This window comes from Malurus melanocephalus, unplaced genomic scaffold, assembly GCF_030028575.1.
Source record: "Malurus melanocephalus ecotype Western Australia unplaced genomic scaffold, MMel_1.1 scaffold_1003, whole genome shotgun sequence".
NCBI classification, from domain to species: Eukaryota; Metazoa; Chordata; class Aves; order Passeriformes; family Maluridae; genus Malurus; species Malurus melanocephalus.
This window is the reverse complement of record NW_026624235.1, coordinates 89,513-112,844: the sequence shown is the minus strand read 5'-3', so window position 1 is coordinate 112,844 and position 23,332 is coordinate 89,513. Positions and strand designations below refer to the sequence as shown.

The 23,332-nt window shown below is 38.2% G+C and overlaps 1 protein-coding gene across 2 annotated transcripts in view; it reads right to left on the bottom strand.

Moving 5' to 3' along the window:
• Nucleotides 1-1,448: 1,448 nt before the first annotated feature.
• HIPK3 (homeodomain interacting protein kinase 3) overlaps nt 1,449-23,332 on the bottom strand; it is a 55,875-nt gene continuing 33,991 nt past the window's right edge. For both annotated transcript variants that reach the window (XM_057386599.1, XM_057386601.1), the window contains exons 3-16: nt 20,642-20,765; nt 17,800-17,919; nt 16,085-16,171; nt 15,051-15,235; nt 14,098-14,257; nt 13,598-13,721; nt 11,614-11,735; nt 11,332-11,459; nt 11,087-11,248; nt 9,906-10,199; nt 8,610-8,750; nt 7,552-7,787; nt 7,108-7,235; nt 1,449-5,499 (exon numbers count right to left, since the gene is read on the bottom strand). In XM_057386599.1, coding sequence (XP_057242582.1) covers nt 5,044-5,499; nt 7,108-7,235; nt 7,552-7,787; nt 8,610-8,750; nt 9,906-10,199; nt 11,087-11,248; nt 11,332-11,459; nt 11,614-11,735; nt 13,598-13,721; nt 14,098-14,257; nt 15,051-15,235; nt 16,085-16,171; nt 17,800-17,919; nt 20,642-20,765 — 2,467 coding nt within the window. In that variant the 3' untranslated portion in view covers nt 1,449-5,043. The remainder of the gene's footprint in view (nt 5,500-7,107; nt 7,236-7,551; nt 7,788-8,609; nt 8,751-9,905; nt 10,200-11,086; nt 11,249-11,331; nt 11,460-11,613; nt 11,736-13,597; nt 13,722-14,097; nt 14,258-15,050; nt 15,236-16,084; nt 16,172-17,799; nt 17,920-20,641; nt 20,766-23,332) is intronic.

The window sequence follows — 23,332 nt, the reverse complement described above, 5'->3', positions numbered from 1 at the left end:
AGGTGAAAGGCAGGAAGACATAATTAACATTAATCACCATCAAACCTTACCCATGGCCTAATGAGCCTTCCTGCACAGCAAGACATCACAGCAGTCATTTCACAGTGTGGGAAGAGGCAGGAGGGGTACAGTTTTCCTCTGGTGTTCCCAGAGCTCTGCACTGCACAGACACCTCCTCCTGAACATCATGGGCCCACAGGGGAGTTACAGCTCTGGGAGTGGGGAGCAGCACTTTCAGAAACTCCCAAAACCTTGACTGATGCTGCACTGGTCCATCAAGACTGCTCCTCTGCTGCCTTCCAGAGACTGGGAGCTAATTCATTGAGAAAACCCAGCACCAGCCTGAATCCATTTGTCCTGCTACAGATCTGAGCTGTGTGACAGCCCCATTGACTCTGGAAGCTTTTCCTTGAATCAATCTGCAGTACAAATCTGTCCTTTGCATTTGGTGATGGGGAAATACCCAATTTTAAACCATCCTAAAGGCAGTTAAGAGGAAGATGATCTACTCGTAATTGCCTGTCCTAGTCCACTCCTTCCACAGGACAGTTGGACATCATTATTAACAGAAAACAAGAAAAGAAAGGATTTCACAGGCAGAGTATTCCCTTTGAAAGGCTCAGGCTGACTTTCCTTGTTTGTTACACGTGTCCAGAAGTGAGAGAGTAAAATACACCAGTCTGCCATGGGAAAATGGATAGATACCAACATGCATTTAAAAGGCTAATTGTGAAGAAGGGAAAAGCAGCAGCTTTCAAAGCAACAGGTGTCTGTAGAACTTGGACAGATGTGTTTACACATCACCTGAGGGACAGAGCTGCAGGAAAAGCTTTGCAGACACAGTGACCAACASGCACTGAAGAGTGAGTGCCGGGACAGATCCTTATATTTAAAACATTAAAGCTTTCTTTCAATTCTGAAATACTTTTGTATCAAAAACCATACTGYGCTGTCATTTCAGCCTTTTCCATTTCATTTCTGAAACCATCCTCCCCCACAATCACCCTTYGACACAGCTCCCAAACCACCAGGCTCCAGCAAGCACTGCACCCCATGGCAGAGTGAGCACATTKGGCTGAAAACAGCAATTTTGTCCCAATTGTGCCTTCCATGGACATTCCAGGTGGCCATCTGTGGCAGCAGAACACCAGCTTGGCACAAAGCTCAGCACCAGTGAGGTGTCTGCTGGCATCTGGGCCAGATAAACCTTACACTAAGGCTGTGAAAGTGGGACATTCAGAACAAAGTGCCTTCGAGGTGTGGCTACACTAAATYAGCCTCTCAAGATTTGCTGAAGCGAGACCTGAAAGCTAATAAAATTCAAAATTTCAAAAAGCAGCTCAGTCGAATGATTACACCCGAATTTTAGAGCCCTCACAGCAAAATTTCATTATATTCTTTGCCTTCATGTAACACAGCAAAAAAATAAAAACCACCAAAACTCCTCTGCTGCAATATATATTTTAATTCAAAGTGAATCTTGACAGTAATACACCATAAATTCTTATTTTGACACTCACCAAAATAGTCACCTGGAAAACCCGCTTTTTGTGACAAAGTACAGAAGGCTTGGTCACATTTAAATCACTGAGAACTAGAAAGAAATACTATCGCAAACTGTAAGAGACATTACATCCATAAAAAATTTTCCCAGTCCTCAATATTGTAATATTGCACAGTGCAATTGCTACATGGCGAACTAGTGTAGCAGAGAAATCCAAAGCAAAAAAAAAAAAAAAAAAATAGCCACAAGTCTACAAATTGTTAAACAGTAACAGTTCAACCTCATTAATCAAGTCTCTATCACTGGGTGTTTCTAGAACAAGTCTTCCTACAGCTTGCAGTGTGATTTAACTTTTACTTAACACAAACCACATTAATTAGCAGTAAAAACAGAAAAAAAATTTAAAAATTAAAACAAAAAGAGTTAATACAGTAGCATATTTGACCAATAAAACACCCTGAAGTTAAAAACCGAACACAAGAAATTCATATAAAACCTTGCAAATTAAAGTAAAATGCAGATATGCAATTCCAAAGTCATGCAGTGTTTTATTTAAAAAAGGCATTAAACCGGTATCATGTAAAAATGCTTCTTAAAGGATGACTTTTTTCACAGAAAAGGCCCTCACCCTGAAAGCTTTTTTTTTTTTTCTGCAAATGGGCCCCAGACACTTGCAGGGACAAGAGTCCATTCTCTCAGAGCATATTGCAGGGGATGAAGGGGGAAAGTCACCTGGTACATTGAATTTAAGCTGTGGCAGGATCCCAAATATTTCATTCTTTGAAATGCAGACATTTCTAAGGTTACAATACATAGAAAGAGCAGCAGATCTAATTTGGGGCACATTTACAGCAATTTTTTCCTGCAGAGGACAGGATACTGTGGTGATTATAGAGAACCGTGTCAATTGAACAAGCACGTGAGCTCCAAACCTTAAGCACAGTAAAAAGAAAAGTACAGAAAATACATCAGACCCATGATGATCCCCGTGACCCCAGGAAAAAAAAAATTTAAAAAAACTGCAGTATCTTTTTTGTTTATTTTTTTTTTGTTACCGTGATACAAAATTGATGTGCTCCGTTTGCATTGGTGGCTTTTGGTGTGTCCATTGCCTGCAATGGAGTGAGCACCAAAAAAAAAGGGAAATTTCCCAGCACAAGGGAGTGAACAGAAAACTCTGCTGGACCACACAGCACAAGCTTGAAGAGGTGAGGTGGAATTCCAATTGGACTCCCTATGTGTTGATACAATTTCAAATTCATCAGGATACTCCTAGTTGCTAATGTATACTTTATATACACACACACACACTTGTACAAAATGCATAGAGTTGATCACTAAAAAAAACATTGAAACTTCTGGGAAAAGTTAGGTTTCTTAATTTTCAGTGTGATTAAAAATGTACTGCTGGTATTTTCTTTTTTTTTTTATGATCTAATACTGTTGTATTTTAGTTATTACTTAAAAAATAAATCAAATGTAGGCACATTTATTTCATTCAGACATTCATTAAATAAAACACTGCTTGTGTTAGTGGAGTAAAGAAAAAGATTACCAGTTATTAGCTTATTGACAGAGTTAAACTCAAATGTTTTGCACTCTTATTCCAGTCAACATTGCAAGGATTGTATTCCAGATTTTGTTTTAAAAAAAGTTAAGTCAAGCCTGCAAGATGCAGCTGCTTAAGTGTCTACACAATGCCAATATGAAAACATAAAAAAAAATTAAGTTACATTAATACATCCACTTATATGCAGTGATGAGCTCAAAGTTAATGGAGATAAAATACTGATGCAAATAACACACCCCAAAAAAACATATGCAATCATCTTCCATCATTTACAGTATAGTAGTTACGACACTTCAAACATGAAAACAAAATAAAAATTAAAAAAAAAACAAAACAACCAAACCCAAAACCCAGCTTCTATTTCATGTAATTAGACTTGTACAGAAATTAGAAGGCTAAGAAAGAACTAGTTAATCACCTAATTTCACAGCTATCTGAAGTGGCAATCATTATATAGCAGCTTATCTATGATACATTCAAGATAAATGATACAATTTATTACTTGCCCATAAGCTAAAACACAGCCTCAGCTTAATACCTTCCTTAAATCCCATCTCTACACTACAGTATACTTGAGGTCTATGAAAAAGTAGCTACCTTTTATAGGAAATGGATGATTAAGTCTTTGGTGCTGCAAAAGCAACTTCATTTGAACAAAACAAAATAAACAAAAAAAAAAGAAAATTAAAAAACACACTTCCTAAGGAAAAAAAAACCTGCAAAAAGCATGTTAATTTACGTCCCTGACGGAATGTATTAAATAAGCAAACACCCACAAAAGGCTAAAACAAATACTATCATGTAAAAAGACTAAAATCTCTCCCATGCATAAATGAAAGATTGCACACAAAGAACTCACATCTTTTTCAAGCTTCAATAGTAAATATTCTGCTACTAGTTATTAAATACTGCATGGTTTGCTCAAGCTAAGATGAAACCACATCATGGATCAATGAGCACTTGGCTTCTCCTTTCATTAGCTAGCCAGTCATGCCTACTTCACCTCTAAACATTTTATTATATCCAATTAGACAAACACTTTTAAAATAAACTATTTAGGTTGTATTGCAGTTCCATTTACCAGTATGAAATACTGTCTTGTGTGATACTATTCAATAGCTACTGAATCAACTTTCCTTAAGCWCTACTAAAGTCCTGTCTTGAAGCTAGATCATTCTGGGGGGGAAAAAAAAGACAGCAAAATTCAGCTACAGCAAAACATGCTGCCTTCTCAATAAGGAAAATACACCCAATACTAAAATCATACCACACAAAACCCAAAATGAGCATTACGCTATCAAAAAATCAGCAGATCTGAAGTTTTTTAAGTGCTGCAGTCCTCAACATTTATATATAAGTAATAACATTAACAACCTAAAATATTTAAGGCACTATGTGTGGGAACAGTTTACAATGCAGCTGAGATTATTAGGACAACAACATTTAAGAGCAATGTTTAGGCCTTTCCTTTGCCCATGCAAAAGACACATGCAATGTGAAGAACAACAGCTCAACTTTTAGATAAGTGACTCAACATTTAAAACACCAAGATACGCAATACAAACAAGTTACTTCTACACTGTACTGCTGACACATGTGCATCTGTTGCTCTARTTCTGTACACTGAATGGCTTCCCAAATGTAGACGTGTCTTGCACTAGTTAGAAGGCAATTTTATAAAAAATAGCAGGAGCAAAACCAGATTTCTGCTCCCATAAGTCACCTGTCTAAAGTTACTATATAAGAAGATAACATGACCAAAGACAAGTTATACCAAATGTGCAAAACACATTAAAAGTGAGTTTGTTTTTTTTTAAAGCTCAGAGTTGTTTAAATTGCACCCAAGTCTACATGATTCAAAAAAATAATTTTCCTGTTGTGCCATGGCTAATATTTAATAAATACCATGTTTCTTCTCTAAGCAAACTCCTGTAGCATCGATGCTCCTCAATACACCGTGTGTGAGTTGTCACATGAAGGGGTACTGGCTGAGTTTGGTGGGACTCAGAGGAAATCCCGTGTAAGCAGTGGGCGACGCTGTGATGTACGAGTGGGGTGGAAAAAGGGCTTTGTACTGAGTCTGATGGATGGTGGGGGAAGGCAGCAGGCGGGGGTTGATGCCAACAGGAACTTGGTGCACTATTCCAGCGGGGTGGCTCAGGCTGTAGGTGGGGTGCTGTAGCAAAGCTCTGGAGGCGCAGGGCGATGCCAGCAGGTGGGTGCTGAGCGGGGCCGGTGATGGGTACGGGAGGATGGGGGGCTGTACCCCCAGCTGGGAGCTCCCCGAGAGGTGAGCGGGCACCGAGCCGTGGTTTGGGCTCCCCTGGGGCAGAGAGAAAGCGTGGCTGGCCACCGTGGCTGGGATGAAAGCCTGCTGCCTCCGCGGAGCAAAGTTCCCGTTCCACTCCGAGCTGAAGTGCTGCATCTGCGGGCACAGAAATAGGTGGGGCTTAGCTAAGCCGAGCATAGAGAGAGGGGGAAAAATGGAGTAATGTGCTAAAACTAGTCAACTTAAAATCAGGAGGGATATAGAGACGGAATAATTGAATGCTTCAACGGAACGAAAAAAAATGTATTAGCTATTTAGGGAGCAGCGCAGACAGGAAATCTGACAATAAGAGATGGAAAACAGAACACAAGTTATTTTCAATGCTATTGCAAATTAAAAAAAAAAGGATAAAATGCCATGCTGGGCTGTTTTAACAGAAATACCATGTATCACATGAGCAAGGTGCTTATTCCACTCAGCACTGGCTTGGCATCAATTGGAAGTGCTGCATTCAGTTTGGGCACCATAATGAGGCACAAAGAGGACAAATAGGAGAGAAATTTTAGAGGAGAGCAGAAAAAATAATAAACGGATTGAAAATATCTGAGATACTAGGCAAACAGAAGTCTAGGGCTATGATCACAGGAAGATGTGGCAATCATTAACAGTTACAAAGAGAAAAGACTAAAAATCAATTACTCCCATTAAATGATGCAGACTTCAAACTACRCAGAGCATCTACCAAAGAAGGAAGGATCAGCATAAATTTTTGTAATGAAAATAACATTCTACACTTTCTGCCAAGAGGCTGAGGAGCTGCAGACAKTGAAGAGATTAAAAATTAATACCATGCTGATCATATTAAGGTTTGCTTAGAATTAATTAAACCAATCCTCTTGCATAATCACGSAGAAGGGGAGACTGTGTCACCCACCCAAATGTTTCTTTCTATCTAAACTATTCAAGTCATTATTGCTAAATCCTCTTATCAACATACAGCATGCTTTCATTTAGTATTTAACTTACAATATTCACAGTTTCTCTGCAAGATTTACACAAACAGGTACTGCTCTCACATTAATGCACCTCCAGCTATCTAACCAAAAGCTCAATGCAGCTACAGCTCAAAGTTAATTAATTAAAATGGGCTTAAGCTTGATGTCATGTGTCAACTTCAGTTCTCAGTCACAGCAGACACACTGTGTTGTTGGGCAATGATAAAAGTAACTTTTAAATTAGTTTTGGGTATCTTCTAACACTGGATGGAATTACAATCACAGCCCCATCTGCCCTCAAGCATCACTACCAGGCAGCAAAGGTAAGAAACAGYTGGGTTTGCTAAACTCTGTCTCATCTCTGGATACTCAAACTAAAAGCATTTTCATGCACACTACTGACAGAAAAACACTGAGATACAGCTGCAGGTTTTAACTGCACACTATGAGTATTTTAGCATTTGGATGTAGGAAAAATAAATGCTAACATATTTTTCCTTTTGTCTCATGCTTTGATTTTGTGTAAGCATTAATAATTTTGCCAGTGTAGCTTTTCTATTATGTTCTAAAATAAAGTCAGCTGTTTTAAGAAAATRACCCAAAATRAAAGATACTTATAACTTGCCCAGAAGTTGAAATCCATTTTTCAAAATCAGAACACTTTTTTAATCAAGCTGCTGAAAACCTGCAGCTGCCACTGACAGCAAGTGAAACTGTGAGCATTCAGTTTGGAACTSAACTTCTCCAGCTCAGATGTAAGTGCACATACCTGACTGAAGTTTCCATGTTGCAGATGGAATGCTGATGTCACTTTTTGCTGACGGTTTCCTACAACAGAAGATTGGTTTATTCTTCCCAGGACAGACCGACCCTTTTTCAGTGGCTGGCATGTAGCATCTTCCAAGACAGAAATAAACAATATTATGCTTTTGTTGTCACTATTGTCTTCTTAGTTAGAAGTTAGCAAAACTTATTCAAGGTTCTTAGCAAAAGTTAGACAAGGTTTCATTTGTTTAACATGCAGGGAGAAATAATAATGCAATACACTAATTAAAAAAAACCCTAGCACTGTTCAGAAGTGGTCACTACAGATTAGCAATGTAGGAGTAGGTCATAATGTTCATATATATAAATATTGAATGAATTTATTTAATAAATACTGAAACTTCATTTCTACTGGCATAGATGGAACAAAACAGCTGGACTACCTCACCTGTATTCACCATCTGCTCCTCAAGATGTAACCTGTTTTCAAGTCTCATGGGTGGTACCACTACTGTGCAAACAGTTGATTTGGTTTCAGGGTTAACTGAGGCTCTGGCTTCCTTATTTTTATTGTTATTGTCTACAAAGCCATTTTCCACAAAGGGGCTGTCRTGTCCTGAGGAGTCTGAGCTTGGGGAACCATCCACTGTATCACACCCACTTTCCTGCTCATCATCTGACATACTGTCAAAAAAAAAAAAGGCTTGCAATGAAACAAAGATTTTCTCATGACAGAAGTACATTTTCTCAAATTAACATAATAATGGAAGTGAAATTACTCAAAGGTGGATAAAAACAATACATTGTAATTATATAAGCACATATATTCAAACTCATCCTGCCAATAAATTGCAAAGTTTAGAACATGTAAAACTGCCTGTACATAGTTGGAGTTCTACTTCCTTGTCAATACATGCTGTAATAGAATCTTTATTTATTTTAATCAAACTATTTTCATTAGGATACTAATCACAATTCATTTGACACAATGAAAATTATGAAGGCTCAAGCTGGACATGAGGCAGGGTAGACAAAAACACTTAAAAGCTGTTCATATGGACAGTGYTCACTTCAGTGAGGCTCACTTTTGGTAGAAGAAAAAAGGTATCGAAGTCATTAAAGATTACAAGATATGCAGAGGCAAAACCAGAGGCTGCAAAAATTCAAAAATATGTGGTAACTAAATCTGTCACATCCTACTTYGGCTTATTTAATTTTGCAATTCTAGAAGATTTTCATTCTAAAGGAAGTTGCACACAACACGTTTCTATTTGCTGTGTAAACACCACTCATTCAGTATTCTGAAAGCTTCCAGTGTGGCAAGACAGATCTGTTAGGAAGGATAACAGAGCAGTCTATGCTGTGCAAATGAGGGCCAGCAAATTAATTTTTTAATAGCTYATTTACCCTCACCAGCTGGCAACGTAACAAAACCTGTGCATTTTTTAGTATAAACGGAGTCTGCTGTATATYAGGATGTTTCTTTTTACTGAAAGGRGTTTTTACCTGTTGGATCTCTTGCAGGGAGAGGGACTGGAGTGCTCTGAGGAGCTGGTGCTGAGTGTGCTGTCAGGGCTGCTCAGGGAGCACACACGYTCCATGTTCAGGGTGTTCTGGCATGCTTCACACTCCAGGCTCCCTTTACACCTGCACACAAAAACACAGAATTAAAAAAAAGTCCAATATCAGAAAAGACCCCTTACACGTAAATTAATATTCAATTCCTCGCTTCTTTTACATCCAAAACAGATTTTAAACCTTTTCAGGGTCCTTTTAAACAAGCATTTCTTGAAASCTTTAACAAAGCTTAGATTTAAAACACAAGCTCCTCCAGTTCTGAATCATTACAAGAAAGGATGAAGTCAAGCAAACATTAAATTTTTAAGCCTTKCATGCTTCTGTGATGGCTCAGTAAAAGAAAATTCCACTGGGGGACCATACCCAGCATCTGCTTTTACACCCAAAGGTTCACCTTTCCACACTGTCACACAAGTAATTTCTACCCAAAATACACAAGTATTTTCTACCCATAGGTATGTAACAGTGTCAGTGGATGCTACTGCTAGAATGGTAACATTGAGCATACATAGCAAGATTGACCTTCAACAAATAAATATTTGAGATTGATCTTCAACAAATAAATTATTACGAGAAAAACCTCAAAGTACTGTGGTTCTGGAAAGGTGCAACATGGATTGATGAGGCAGACTTTTAATAGTGCTGWTCCCTTTCAAATAATAGAGTGCTACAGAGTTAAGAGTTCTACAGAATTAACTTCCCCCTGAAATTTGATTAGAAGTTCWTGGTTTGTCCTTTTTTAAYTMAGCTTCTTTAGCTGCAATAGCYGTGCTAGGACAGCTGTATCTTGATGCCTTCGGAATTTTCATTTCTGTATTTTCATGTGTCTGTATTCTTGTACTTCTCTAGTACAGCACTAAAAACTCCCATTCTCTCATCTTTAGACAAAACAATTCCTCTCTGAGCTGAATCCAAGGACACCTCAGAGCCCCAAAATATGGAAACAACAGCGAGTTGGGGGTGGGTGACATCATCACCTGTAAAGATCATTGGAGAATTAACACCCAATTTGTTAATAAGGTGAAGATCTCAGTGTCCATTTTTGGGTGCAGCCTCARGAGGAGGCTTTGTCTGCCCTRATGTACCAATAGGCCTGTTAGGCCTGGATTAAAGTTGTGTATTCTCATTCTCTTAAMTTTGTCTGGSCTCTCTTTCAGATCAGCCTGATTGATAAGGCATCATCTAAGTAAAAATGAAAAAAATAAAATCAAGGCAGCTTCTCACTCCCTCAGCGAGTGCGTGGGCGCCGCGTGGTCCTCATCGGTGTCACTGCTGATGGTGATGACACTGAGGGCAGGGCTGGGGGAGCCCAGGAACAGCTCCTGGCGTGGGGAATTGGGGACAGAGGGGACAGGGGCCAGCCTGAGCGACGCCTGACAACAGCCACGCTCCAGCCCTTCCGAGGTCACATTGTCCTGSGCTTCTATACAGCTGATTCTCTTGACAGCCTTCAGGTTGAGGATCTTTGGAGAGACRAAGGCTGAATTTTGGATGTTGGTGTTTTGTAAGATGTTGCTCCTGTGGAGGAAACACATCGTTTGGTGTATGGTGAATATCTGCCAAGAGAGCTGGAAACTGGACTGTTTTCAATAAAACCAAAGTTTTGTTGAAACCACCAACTTAAYCACCAACTTTCCAAAGAAAAACACACAACACAGGCAGAAATACTTGGCATGGAGGGCTTTAGACATTAACAAGAAAAATACAAAGTATGTAATATCTAAGACAACGACACTGAATACAGTATACTGAAAATTCCACTTTCTTATAAAGGCAAAAAGAAATTTAAATCCCTTTTGGGTGAAAACCAAGCAAACAAAATCCAGCCAGACTTCCTGCAAAGATTCTCCTTTAATACAAAAGCTGGTAGCCTCCAGATGAACTCCTTGCTTAATATAGGACTGCTGACACTGCCCCCCATAACCCATGCTTTCCCCTTTTATGGAGCACCCCACCCTTTGCCAGTACTTTCCATGGCAGTGGGACATATTTTCTTCAGCAAGCAGCTGAAGTATTTTTAGCTACCAGTGAAAAACAACTGCAAGGCACACTGCAACCCTGTTATACAGTCTCTCTTCATTTTGAGTTGTCTAAACCTGATATTCCTAAGTTTACGTGATATATCTCATTAGGACTACTTCAGTATATTCTTAAACCCTCCCAAAGCCTGTAAAACAACCTTCCATCATGATAGGCACATACTAATAAAAAAGAATTAAAATGTCTTAGTATTGCAAGTATTTTTCCATCTACTCTGCTACCAAAATAACATTGAAAACTTAAGGCAGAAAGGACATATTTTCCCAAAAGACTAAGAGCAATTGTGTCCAACAAAGATGCAGGTTATTCCCCTGAGAACAGCAATGGCAGGTACTGTCAYTGAATGTTAGAAATTATCTACTGACCTGTTGTGGCACAGTTTGTTCCTCTTGGTAGCTGCAGGCTGAGGCCAGAGCACGTGTGCAATGCCCACACTGATGGGCTGAGGGGCAGACAAGGTTATCTGGTGTGTSAGAAGAGGCTGTGGTATCACTGGGCTGTAGTGGGTGCCCTGGGTGATCATCTTCCTGTAGGAAAGGGAAGGCAGGGTTATAATGCAGGTGACATTTCCATTGTTAAAGGTGCTGCACAAAAGAGGARCAGGACTCACCCCCAAGCCTCTCCAAGCCTTTGTGGACCAGCCACAGGATCAGAGGGCAGAGAAGTGGCTGGAGCTGCCACTGGTGTGACCTGCTGCCAGGCAGGAACCAGGATCTGCTGTGTCTGGTTGGACCACGTCTGTTGGGAACACACAAGAATTCATGACACCAGCAATTCCAATTTATTCCATTTCCTCTATCACACTCAGCAACTGCAACACAGCTCTACATTTAAAACCTTTACTAASTAAATAAATAAGTAACTAAATACTTGTGCTTTCAAGTAAGCCAACCTGAGAAAGGATTCCTGCTCGAATCTGTAGTGGCTGAATTGCATGGGCTTGGGTCACCAGTGGAACTGCATTGTCCACCCTCAGGGAGAAACTGGTGGGTTTGCTGTGGTTTGTAGGAATTCCTATCAAGGAAAAAAACATATGCCAAGCATTAGGCAAACAGCAGTCTTGCTGAAAATGCTCTTGTATTTTCTGAGCACACATAAACATAGAGGACAATTTTAAAGCATTTCACAAGTTTTCTGTATGTGTTTATGATCTAATCCCACAATTTAGACTTTCAAGCCAAATTAACACCTAAAAGATTTTTGTAGCATAACTTATCTGCACAAATATTTGAGCAGTAATTTCCAGAAAGAACTGCCAATAGCTACCAGTTGGAAACAGAGTACTAGAAAGAGGAACRACTTTGGCAGAAGTTCTGCAGAGCTAAGCATTTACTCTTTATCACAAATGACATTAAAAGAATTTGAAAGGAAGCAGACAAAAATAAGCAGAACTGAATTTCAAAGCTTCTCAGAACGGACTCCTGCACATCTCATGCTCTGTATTTCCAGCAGACTGAAACCCATTCCTCTCAGCTTTTATAGCTGGCAATGCCACTTGTACAATGCCCCTTTTTGCTACCATCTACCATCCAATCCTATTCCCCCTTCATCAAAATAATGCAAACTATAGCAYTGTTAATATATTAACATAAGACCATGTTACAAAAAAGATGCATCTCCTGCCCTGTTAAAGATTTCACTATTGCCAACTAACACACGTATAGCAATGCTGCAATGTTTACTAATAACAAGTTTTTACTTAATAATGTCAAACTGTAATGRAAGAGGAATTTTTCTGAACAGTCAYTGCAACAGAAYATCAATGCAAGAAGMAAATACTGGTTAGGAAAAGATCCCTGATCTCATTTTGTAACTGCACTTCATGCCTTGTGCTTTAGCCAAAGATTTAGCAATGGGTGTTGTGCTCACAGTTAACTACTAAAGAATTACTACACTAAAGTTTAGAAGTGTTTTGGCTGAGGGTTTTTTTTTAATCTTTATCAGTACAGGATGAAAGAACACGTTCATCTGATGTAATTCTCTCATGCCATAACACAATACTAAGTTATAACCACACACTTCAAAGCTTTCCATTTTGAAATGCAGCTGACTGATTTTTTTTTCCCCACAGCCATCTAGAAGAGCAACATCTTAGCTCTGACAGAAGCAGAGAGTTTTAGCACTTCAGATATTGCACAGAGCAGCCAAGCTGGGAAACTTTGAAGCACTGCCAGATACCATTAATATCCCTTTTTCATCTGTGCCAGCAACTCGTCACCTATGTGATGAAAACAATATACACCCTTCATTTCAGCTGTAGCAGAATTTAAATTTGGAAAGTTATCATCATATTAAGAATACAGTATACAGATCACAGATAAAGTGTCTGCCTGCACTGTTTCCTTTTCTACAAATCACTTTATTCATCTGGGAATAATGAAAGCAATAGGGTTTTTTAATTATGGAGTATGTCACTGTGTAAAGGATGTATACAATAATCAAGCTAAGTGAATAAGCAAACAATACAAACTACCTTCCTATTTCCATAAATGATTGTTACTRTGATAAGACCCTAATATTCCCTTCATCTTTCCTGTTTCCTCTAAAATTTCATTTCAGAACACCCTCCTTTCTTGCTTCACCTTCCACACTTCGTTCCTCTATTTTATCCAAGATTTAAATTTATATGTGTATGTGTGATATATAAAGATAGCTCTGGATTGCTTAAATCATTTTCTGCAGATGCTGATTTGCTGTTTCTCTCAGAAAGGTGCTATGTATCTGCCTCTGACTCACACACCAATTTGTTTTAATGACATAATTAAGTTGTTTTAAATATAAACCTCAAGTGGATATAATGGAAAACTCAAATATTGCTAACTGCCAGGCAGCAGCACTCATCTTTTAGGAACTGTGACAATTACAGATAAATATACCTTGAATAGCTGGAGGACATATAATCAATGCTTGCTGGAAAACATCACTGCAACCAAACTGAGCAGTTCCTGCCTGCAGTGGTATCCCTTGGTGCAAAACTGAGTGGGCAGATGCTGTCAATGCCTATGGGAACAGATTCAGCACAGGTAATGTTATTATAACTGTGAATTTACATCTCTCCCACACTTGTCCCATCACTTTATACAGTAACAACTTACAAAAATTAATATTTCAAATCCATTTCACAGGAAGCCATTATCTTTTACCACTGGAGGGCACCAGAATACAGCACTGGCAATCCCAGCTTGTAACTTAATTTGAAAATTATTTAAGAAAACATTAGGAAATAATGAGAGTCAAAGACAGAAGATTTTGCTGCTTAACAGATGTAATTTTTTCAATCATTAAATTAATTAGAAAAAAATGCATTAACTGAATTTGCAGTTTAAAAAAAACCCAACAAAACAGAACCAAAAAAACCATAAATCATTGGTTTTACCTGACTTCTTACTGGACCAATTTTGGTGAAGTTTGCAGTCAGGTTGGCAGCACTGCCTGAGGCAACTGATCTCATCAGTGATGTTTTATTGCGATTGCTTAAGTCATACAGGTTTGATCTGCATTTGCAAATATCCATGATATGAAAGCAGGACTTCACTCTATCAAAAACAGAAARTAAGTTGCTTTAATCACCATTTCATGTTGTTAAATGTAAAACACAATTCCCCAAAATAAGGGTAAAAAAAATGAGTTCAAAGCCCACATTTCCCAGTTTCACAGAATGGGATAAACAGGTGGAAAAACAGAAACACTGCTGTTACTATGGCCACGTCGAKTCTTCTATAATGCATATTTTTAATTAAAGAAAAATACTGCTATTTCCTTCTTCTTCCATCTAACACCATTTTCTAACAGCTGTGTACAAACAGAAAGGATTAGAAACTAAATGGATGGAAAGCTTGCTGTTTTAGTGGAACCCTTGCACTTCAGGAAATCCACAGTGGAATACACAGCTCCAGAACTGCGAGAAAACTTTCAATTTATTCCACATTAATCACTACATGAAAGGAAATATCAATTTATTCCACATTAATCACTACATGAAAGGAAGTATCCAAAATGTTAACCTCAAAAAGAGGTGCCCACCCTAGCCCTCAATGACTGATAGGAACTGGGGTTCCCCATACATCCAAAAATCAARCCCAAGTTTCTGCAGTGCTGGAATTTTAACAATCATGCATAAAAATAACTTAGAAATCTATTGCTCTGTTACTTTCAGAGAAAAACAGTTATTCAACCAGTTTCCTTGACCCACTAGATGTATCTAATACTTGAAAGAATTCTCTAAGACACAGCAAAAAATGCTGAAAGATTTTTTTTCTCTGTGATAGCAGAAGAAACAACACCATCATACAAATGAATTGCAACAACAGAGCTTTTTATGTTACWTACTGGTTGCTATGAGGAAAATCGAGGAGGTGCTTCATGGTAACAAAAGAATGGTTCAGGGTCTCAGCTGGAGTGATTCTTAAATCAGCATCGATAAGCAACATTTTCTTCAACAGACTGACAAATTCCCTCCTATCTGCCTTCTCTGCCAAAAGGTCACTTCCTTCCAAATCCATCACCATGTTCACCTGGCATTGAATAAAACAGTCAGATAGAAGATATAMATGTTAGTTTAACTCTTTCTGGTATTGCTTTCTGCTATAAACTACTAATATTCAGCATTTTATCACATGGAGTATGATGAATTTGTCTCATCTCAAAACAGTTGGCCTGGAATTAGTGACTTTTTTCAGGCACACACACACTCCAGTTAAAAACTGCTGAAGGCTTTATTCCCGTCTGAGACTTGGAATTTAAGTAAGATTTGGAATAAGGATCTTTATATGGTCTAATACAAACTACAGAGTTAATCTTCAAAAATTAAAAAATTCAAACATGTATTAATGCCAACCTTGCAACAAGATTTGATTACTTTTTTCAGGATATGAAAGCCAACAAAAAAGGTCTTTTCTCATTGACTAGAAGGGTATAAAGCTGAAGAAAAGTGAGGAAACAGTTACGTTTTTTTAAAAAATTAGAAACTATACTGAGAATAACATTGTCAAGATAACAGAATTATACTGGGAATCACACAGCTAACAGAGCAGGTTCCATATGCATTCTATGTTTATTCTTTGCCACAGTGGCAAATAAAGCAGAAGAGAAAATAAACATTTTACATAAAATTAAGGAATCCCCCATCACAAGGAGAAGTACCACTATTTAACACAAGCAATGGAAAAGGAAGATCTTTTTCAAAAGCTTGAAGGGCTGATGCAGTGATCATTTTCTTCAGAGCAGCAGAGAAGAATGAATATGACTGAGATATAATAAACAATATCCTAAAAGGCATTTCCTTCAAAACCAGTAAAACATTTTTAAATCACCATTCATTCCCACACATTCATTTTGCAATGGAAGGAGATTTTAATACTCACATGCACTATATCATCCAAACTGTTGAAAATATACTTTCTGGCCTCTTTAGACTTCATACCTGTTTCTGCCTCGTGTTCTTCCAATGTCTCAAGAAAGAAAAGGAAAGCTGAGTTTAGAATCTGKCAGTAAAGGTCACTTATAACTACAAAGTAACTTTATGTATTTATTGACCTAAAAACCACTATGGTTTTTTCCCAAATAATTAGTATTTCAGTGGTATATTTGTATGCTGGTTTGCTGGCTTTGTTCATTCTCTAAATCAAAAGAGAAAAGCTACCATATTTTACCTCTGACAAATCACAGTACTGGATTATAACAGATAATTTGTGAATCATGCAGGAAGTGCTGAAAGCCAAGCAAAGAGCTGTTTAATGAAACTCCCTCATGGGCTCATATTTTTTATATATCACAGCTTTGCATTATTATATTTTTCCAATTTTCTCAAACTCAGACTTTAAACCCCAAAGAGCAGCAACATCATATCACTGTAAAAGAAATAAACCAAAAACCAGGCAGTGTCCACTTGTTTTCTCTTATTTTTATACTTTTACTCCTCCACATACACAACAGCTGGGGTAAATATTTTAAATATTTAAGTATGAAACAGAGAGAATTAATTATTTTTGAGCTGGTATAGTCTTTTGTTACAATTTTTCTCCTTCCAAACGACAATAGGCTGGTGATGCAAGAGGTAAGGTGGGACTTCAGGCAAAAAAATCTGTAACACACAGATTACAGAAAAATTTCTAAAATTCAATTTGACTAAAACTGCAAGTAATGACCAATGGTCCATAACAAAACTCCTAATGAACTTGTGCAAGGTAACAAATTGCTCTTGAAACTGGTGAGGGCTGTTTGCACCAAGAACTGGCTCAGGCTCTCCAGACATGGAAAGCCAGATGCAAAGTGTCACCTGAAGCCCAAATGCTTGAGAAAGCAGAGGATGGGATTAAGCAGGCTGGTGTAATTGGAGAAATCTTACATAACCCCAGCCTGCCRGGGATTTACCAACTTGCCAGGGGGACTTACACAACTTGTGCTGGGTTGTGCTGGGAGCTGGGCAGCTGTTTGGTTCTGCAGAAATCTCGTGGCAACTGGAGCTGCTTCCTGAGCCCTCTGAAAGCTCAGGGAACTTGGCCCACAAAACAATATAATTTAAAAAAAAAAAGTAAATTATTCACATAGGAAGCAAAAGCTCTGCCTATGGCCAGAGTGCGATAATGCTGCTCAGAGAGCAGCAAGGTGTGCAGAACATAAAAGCACATCTTGTTTTAACTTTGTCCACACTCCCTGTATTGCAGCTTTCAGCCAACAAAGACTGTTTTAGCAGGAGATCTAAAAGAAATGAGATGTACACAACCATGTTATTTCTCAATCTCGTTTTTCTCCTAGGAACTCCTGATCCTGAAGCCAATTCTGGACAAACTTGGGCCTCAGAGACAAAGCAGTAATCGAGCACGAAAGAAAACAAAACCAAACAAAACAAACCCACTCATTGAGTACCCTCTGGAGATACAAGGCTTAATTTGAATTCCCCACCTGCCACAGCATAGCTTGGCACCTTGGGGAACAGAAAAAATGGAAGGGATACAGAGCAGGAGCTGGTAAAAACCACAGGAGATGCACCAGGGGGATAATTGTAGCAAACCTTGGCCTCTCTGGTTTCTCTGCTCACAAAATAAAATGCTATTTTCTACTACATTCTACTCTTTACCTTTAATCTCCAACTAGAATATGGTGCATCYGTTTCTCTACAGAAAAATCTCGCAGTTTTCGTTCCCATGCTTAACAATTGCTCTCCCGGCAAACCTTGAGTCTGTGAAATGTAACGAATCTGAGGAAAAAAAAACAGAACAGGGTAAATAATTTACCTCTTGTTTTCAAAACCTCGGTTAAAAACTTGTAATTTCATTTAAAAAAATGACAAAATGAACCACGTTCAGAGCATTCCAGTTTGACAATTATATCTTAAATAGGGGAGAAACCTAACACTGAACACTTGGCTCTCTCCATCTCTCAGAGAAAGCCATACATAAACAAACCTCTCCAGTGACCTATATAAGAAAGCTTTTTAGGTTGGGTCAAATCCTAAATGTATTTTTTTAATTCTAAGCAGAAAAATCAGTAGGACTTCTTCCTTCGCTTAAACCACTACTCGATGGTGGTTTGTTTTTTTTTCTTTGCCCGTTCTCATGATGTAACTTGATAAAAATCTTTCCCATTTGCTGTTTCCAGTGTATCAGTCTTTTACAYACCTAACACCTGCATTTCAAGGAAACATTGCATGTGGAGAGGGAGTGGCTGTTCAACTTCTAGGCAGCAAAAGATAGTGTTTTGTCCAAGAAAATCTGCTGCTGAGTGTGATGGGAAGGGACAAGGTTTATGCCTGAAAGAAACTCTGACTGAAATGATCCAAATGTTTTTATTTTAAAAGATGACTTACTAAGCATTTTGCACTACCCTRTCATAGTTGATGATCGATGTATTACCTAGAATAATTAAAGTTTCAAGGCTTCAACAGAAATCTGTTAAAACATGATGTGTTTTAGCTACTGTGCATGCAATGTTAGCTCACTGTACAAGGGGGGAGTTATCCCAGAGGCAGTGTTGCTTTAAAAATTAAAAACCACCTTGGAATTGGACCAATAATTGGCAATAACTGAAAACTAAGCTTGTTGCAGGTTGGATCCCTAAAGACAGRRGGAYTGCTGGGGTGAGCCAGCCCCTGGAAAAGGAGGAGCAGCCAGGGAAGAAGAGAAGAAAGGGGAAAATCATAGAAGAGAGCGGTCAAATACACCAAACTAGAAACTGAGAGATAAGAAAATGAAGTCAGTGAAAGAGAGAGGACCTGAGAGCTAGGAGCAGCTGAGAGGATAAAAACTAATGGGTAGCAGAGAGGACAGGTACATGTGAGGTTTCTKCTGGAAAAATAAGTGACAGACCCAAGAGGGGAGGAACTAAACACAATGCTGCCAACTGTTGGTATTTAATATCCTCCATAACGCCCTACCTAAGGGAACAATGAGAATTCCACTCTGACCAGAAATACTTCTACATCATTTATAACATCCTTAGAAAACAAACYGACTAAAAAAGCAGAGGGGAAAAGACAGTGCATTAATTCAGGAATTGTGCAGTTAAGCACCTGTGCCTGTTTTTAATGAGTATTAAAGCTCAGAAGACAGGGCTATTTTCCACTGAGAAGTACAGCTGTTACTGCTTCTAACCACACATGAATACAAGAACTAAGAGCTCCCTTTCAAGGGCCACTGTTGTACATGAAAAAAACATGAAAATCAGGCAAGTTGTTGGGTGAGTTTAACTGAGGCTTCCAGCAGACTTGAATTATATGCAAGAAGTAAATAAATTTGCCAAATTCTTGGAAATTTTTGAAACAGAATTGTAGATGCTTTCCAAAAAAACTTCACTTTACCCCAAAAAAAGAACAGTGAATTATATATGGGCTGTTAGATGTTTCCTCCTTTATTTTCCATTTTAACAGCARCAAGGTCTTCTAAATGCATCAAAGCATCAACCCATGTTCCACTCACAGCTCATTTTCCACACATGAAACGCTGCATTTTGTGTAAATGAAGGAAACTGAAACACAAAACTTTACCAACATCAACACAAAATTAATATATCCCCTGAAAAAAAAGTCTTAACAAATAATTTTTTAGAAAAGTAGGTCTGATCTGTAAGTGCAGGAAGCCAAAAGCCTACTCCATGAACAGGACTTGAATAACCTAAACAACATTCTGGAGGAACTGCCCCTGAACTCAGTGTTGAATCCAAGATGTAGAACTTAGCAAGAAGCCACTGCTGCTCCTTCTGGGGTTTCCAGAAGTTCAAAATCAAGTGGGAATAGTAAGGATGCTGATTATATTCCTTCCAAACGCCACATTATTTTCTAAGTGTTTAAAACAGAAAACATTCTGCATCTTTCATTAGAACCAACATGGGTTTTATTAAATTTGCTCAGTAATACTGATGGTGTCAGGAGATTAAAACTCCAACAAAGCAAAGGTTGAGCTCCGACAGCTCCAAACTTTACCACTGCATATCTACAGTATTATTGTGACAGTTCATTCTCGTTCCTCATGAAGTACAGGCTCTCAAATCTTTGAGCTTTGTTGGGTTTCCAGAAAGCATCAGAAAGTATTGAGAACACAATTAATCCTGACATCTGAATAGACATTCCAGAGTCCACCCTGTTCATGGCAAATGAAAGAGAGATTATAATGCAATGATGGTAGCTGCAAACTTTGGTTTCCATCAGAAAAAAAGCAGCTTCAATACCAACATCTATTTTGTAAGATGGAGGGAGGAGGACAAATGGACATTTAACTCAAAAAAAAGCAGCACAATATGCAGTCTGGTTCTAAAGAGGATTTATGTTTCTAGAACAATCAATAAGACTAAATTAAAAGCATTGAACAGACTTGAAGAAATGCTACATGATAGGGGATATTATTAGCATTTAAAACTCTGGATGTAATGATCTGAAATTCTTAAGTTGCAGAAAGTGCATATGCTTGTGAAATTTATTCTACTACCTGGTCATATTCCAGTGCTCCTGGGTACAGTGGCCATCCAAGAAACAGCTCTGCAATCACACACCCTAACGACCACATGTCTATGGCTTCACAAAACGGCAATCCCAGTATGATCTCTGGTGCTCTGCAAATTAAACATGGTTACTGAATTTTATTCCTTGGGGAAGAAAGGCAATTCAATAATCCAACATGACAAACAAAAAAAATTCAAAACCAAAAGTTGGGGTTTTTTTAATATACAATTATTTCCATAAAATCATAGCATCAGAAATTGCGTTTTTCTTTATCTAGTTAACCTGTGGTAATATTGTGCAGCTCCAAGATGGTTATTCCTACAAATACTAGTTTGCTAGGAAACAATGCAAAATGTTTTTATGCCTCAAAAATAGAATGTCCCTGATTCAGAACATTTGCCTTTCCTCCAGTAAGTCTCAAATTATTTCTTCCAGTATGTCTCAAATTATTTGTCCACTCAATGTCATTCTATCTATAACCATATTCTAAACACAACAGACTTTTATTTAAAAAAAACCCCCAAACCACAACCAGAAGTTTCATCTGAAAATCCACTTGCACACCCCTCTACTGTACAGTACAGTTAAAGCTATTTAAAATATCAATTTAATTACATAACTGCAAATCCCTTAATGTACTCAAATCAGTTCAATGTAATCAATTTTCAAATCACTTAAATGAAAACACTGTACTTGCTAAACAGAGCAGGTGCTATTTTTCACCTAAAACAAATGTGAATTATTTAACCARCATGGTCTGAATTTATGTCTGCACTCAAGAACCAGAAAAATTGGTATTGACACAGCTGCTAAAGGGGCTTTTAACATTTCTGTTCACGTGGAATCGAATTCAAGTATTTCATAAATATCCATTTTCATTGTATTTGTTCTTTTATCATTCAAGCTATTAACAAAAGAAAAAAGAATTAATTTATATCTGCATTGTAACACAGAAAAATGACTAGAGATGTAAAGTATTACTGAAAGCATCACACTATRAARGGATCTACTTTTAAAGCWGAAAATCTGTTGTTAGCTTAGCACAGAACCGTCGGAATGTGGTTAAACTAAGAGGGAAATTGCCATTGCATCTGAGCAGAACTGGAACATTCAACTGACCAGGAAATAKGTGATTTCTCACCCGTGTAAAAGCTCACAAATCTCATGCTTCAGATTCAATCTTATTGACAYTCCACACACAAAACAGACTCCGATCATAGTAAATATCTATGTATCTCATTCTCTCTGACATTTACCTTTATCAAAATATTCTGGATTGGGAACAAATTCCTATTTCTATGCTACACTGAGTATTTTGCTGCTGTACAGCAGACCAAGAGCTGAAGCCTCTCCATCCCTTTTCACAAGGGGTGATTGGTAGAAACTGTACACAGACACACTCCAAGCTCCAAGAACACATTTTCACCACCATGGAAAAGATCTCAGTGCTCTGCCCCATCTCCAACCAGCAAAGCCATTTGGAAAAATCCAACACTTTCCACGGATAAGAAAATCTACAGGACAAGATATTCTGTTAAATAATTATGTACTTTCCATTCATGCTAGCACTCCAGTTCTCCCCATCCTTGCCACAAACTGTTCTGGATGTGATTATATGAAGGCTAAATCTTGTCATGCGGGCAGTGAAACTGGAGAGGCTCAGTTTTCCACTGCCTCCAAAGATTTGATTACAACAAACTTCTGAGCACCAAACGTATGTATTTTTGTAACTCAGGATCGTGACACTGCAGTAAGTCTTAGCTAGTTTTGTTATCCAAGAAATCAATTCAATATCTCTGGATGCCACAAGAYAAAAATAGCAGCAAGAAACGTCTGCCTTTCCCCGCTGGATGAATGCCAGTCTGCCTATGGTTGTTACAGATCTCTGTTAAAATACACTTCCTTTTGTTGTATTRTGTTACAGCCCTGAATAGTTAATGAATATACACACACAGCCTATGGATATAGGGGCTTTAACAAATGCTCCTGCTAAAATAAGCTCTGTAAAACCTCTTAGGTTTACTCAATGGTTAATATGTGCGCCGTGTAAAAATAGCCGCAGTCCGTCGGTCTGTCGCGCGTCTCTTTGGAGATTGCAAAGAAAAGAAGGAAGAGGGTAGATACAGTGCCAAAAAAAAAAAAAAAAGAGAGAGAGAATGCTTGTCATGCTTCAAAATACAGTAATATGTTAATTTTTCCCAAAGAAAAGCAGTAATAAGTAAGTCTTAAAGGGAGGTATTTCAGGAGAGGCCAAGTGCTTCTCACTCGCCAGCACCAGATCTACAATSCAGAAAGGAAAAGGAAATAAATGTGCTCCTGAGCAGAGTTACCTGTGCCATACTACAATAAAGCAAACAAAAACTATTTTCATGCTAGCTTGAAGTGAGGAAGATGAAGAGCTGCTGCTCTTTCGGGGCCAATGTCTCCTACCATGTTTCTTGTTAGTCCTTTCCTCTCAGCAAACAAARCTGCAGGAGAACTGTAAATGACTCTGATTATGTTTGGTCTTAACCAGCTCAAATTTTTTTTTAAAAGAAAGTTTGTTAATGTCATGCTCAACAGCACCTTATTCTGTTTCTCCTTCTTTTAAACCTCCTGTTAAAATCTGTCTGGAGAGCTGCGGAGAAAAGTGTTAAAGTGGAGACAATCATTCTTCAATTTTTATTTTTAAGAWKRT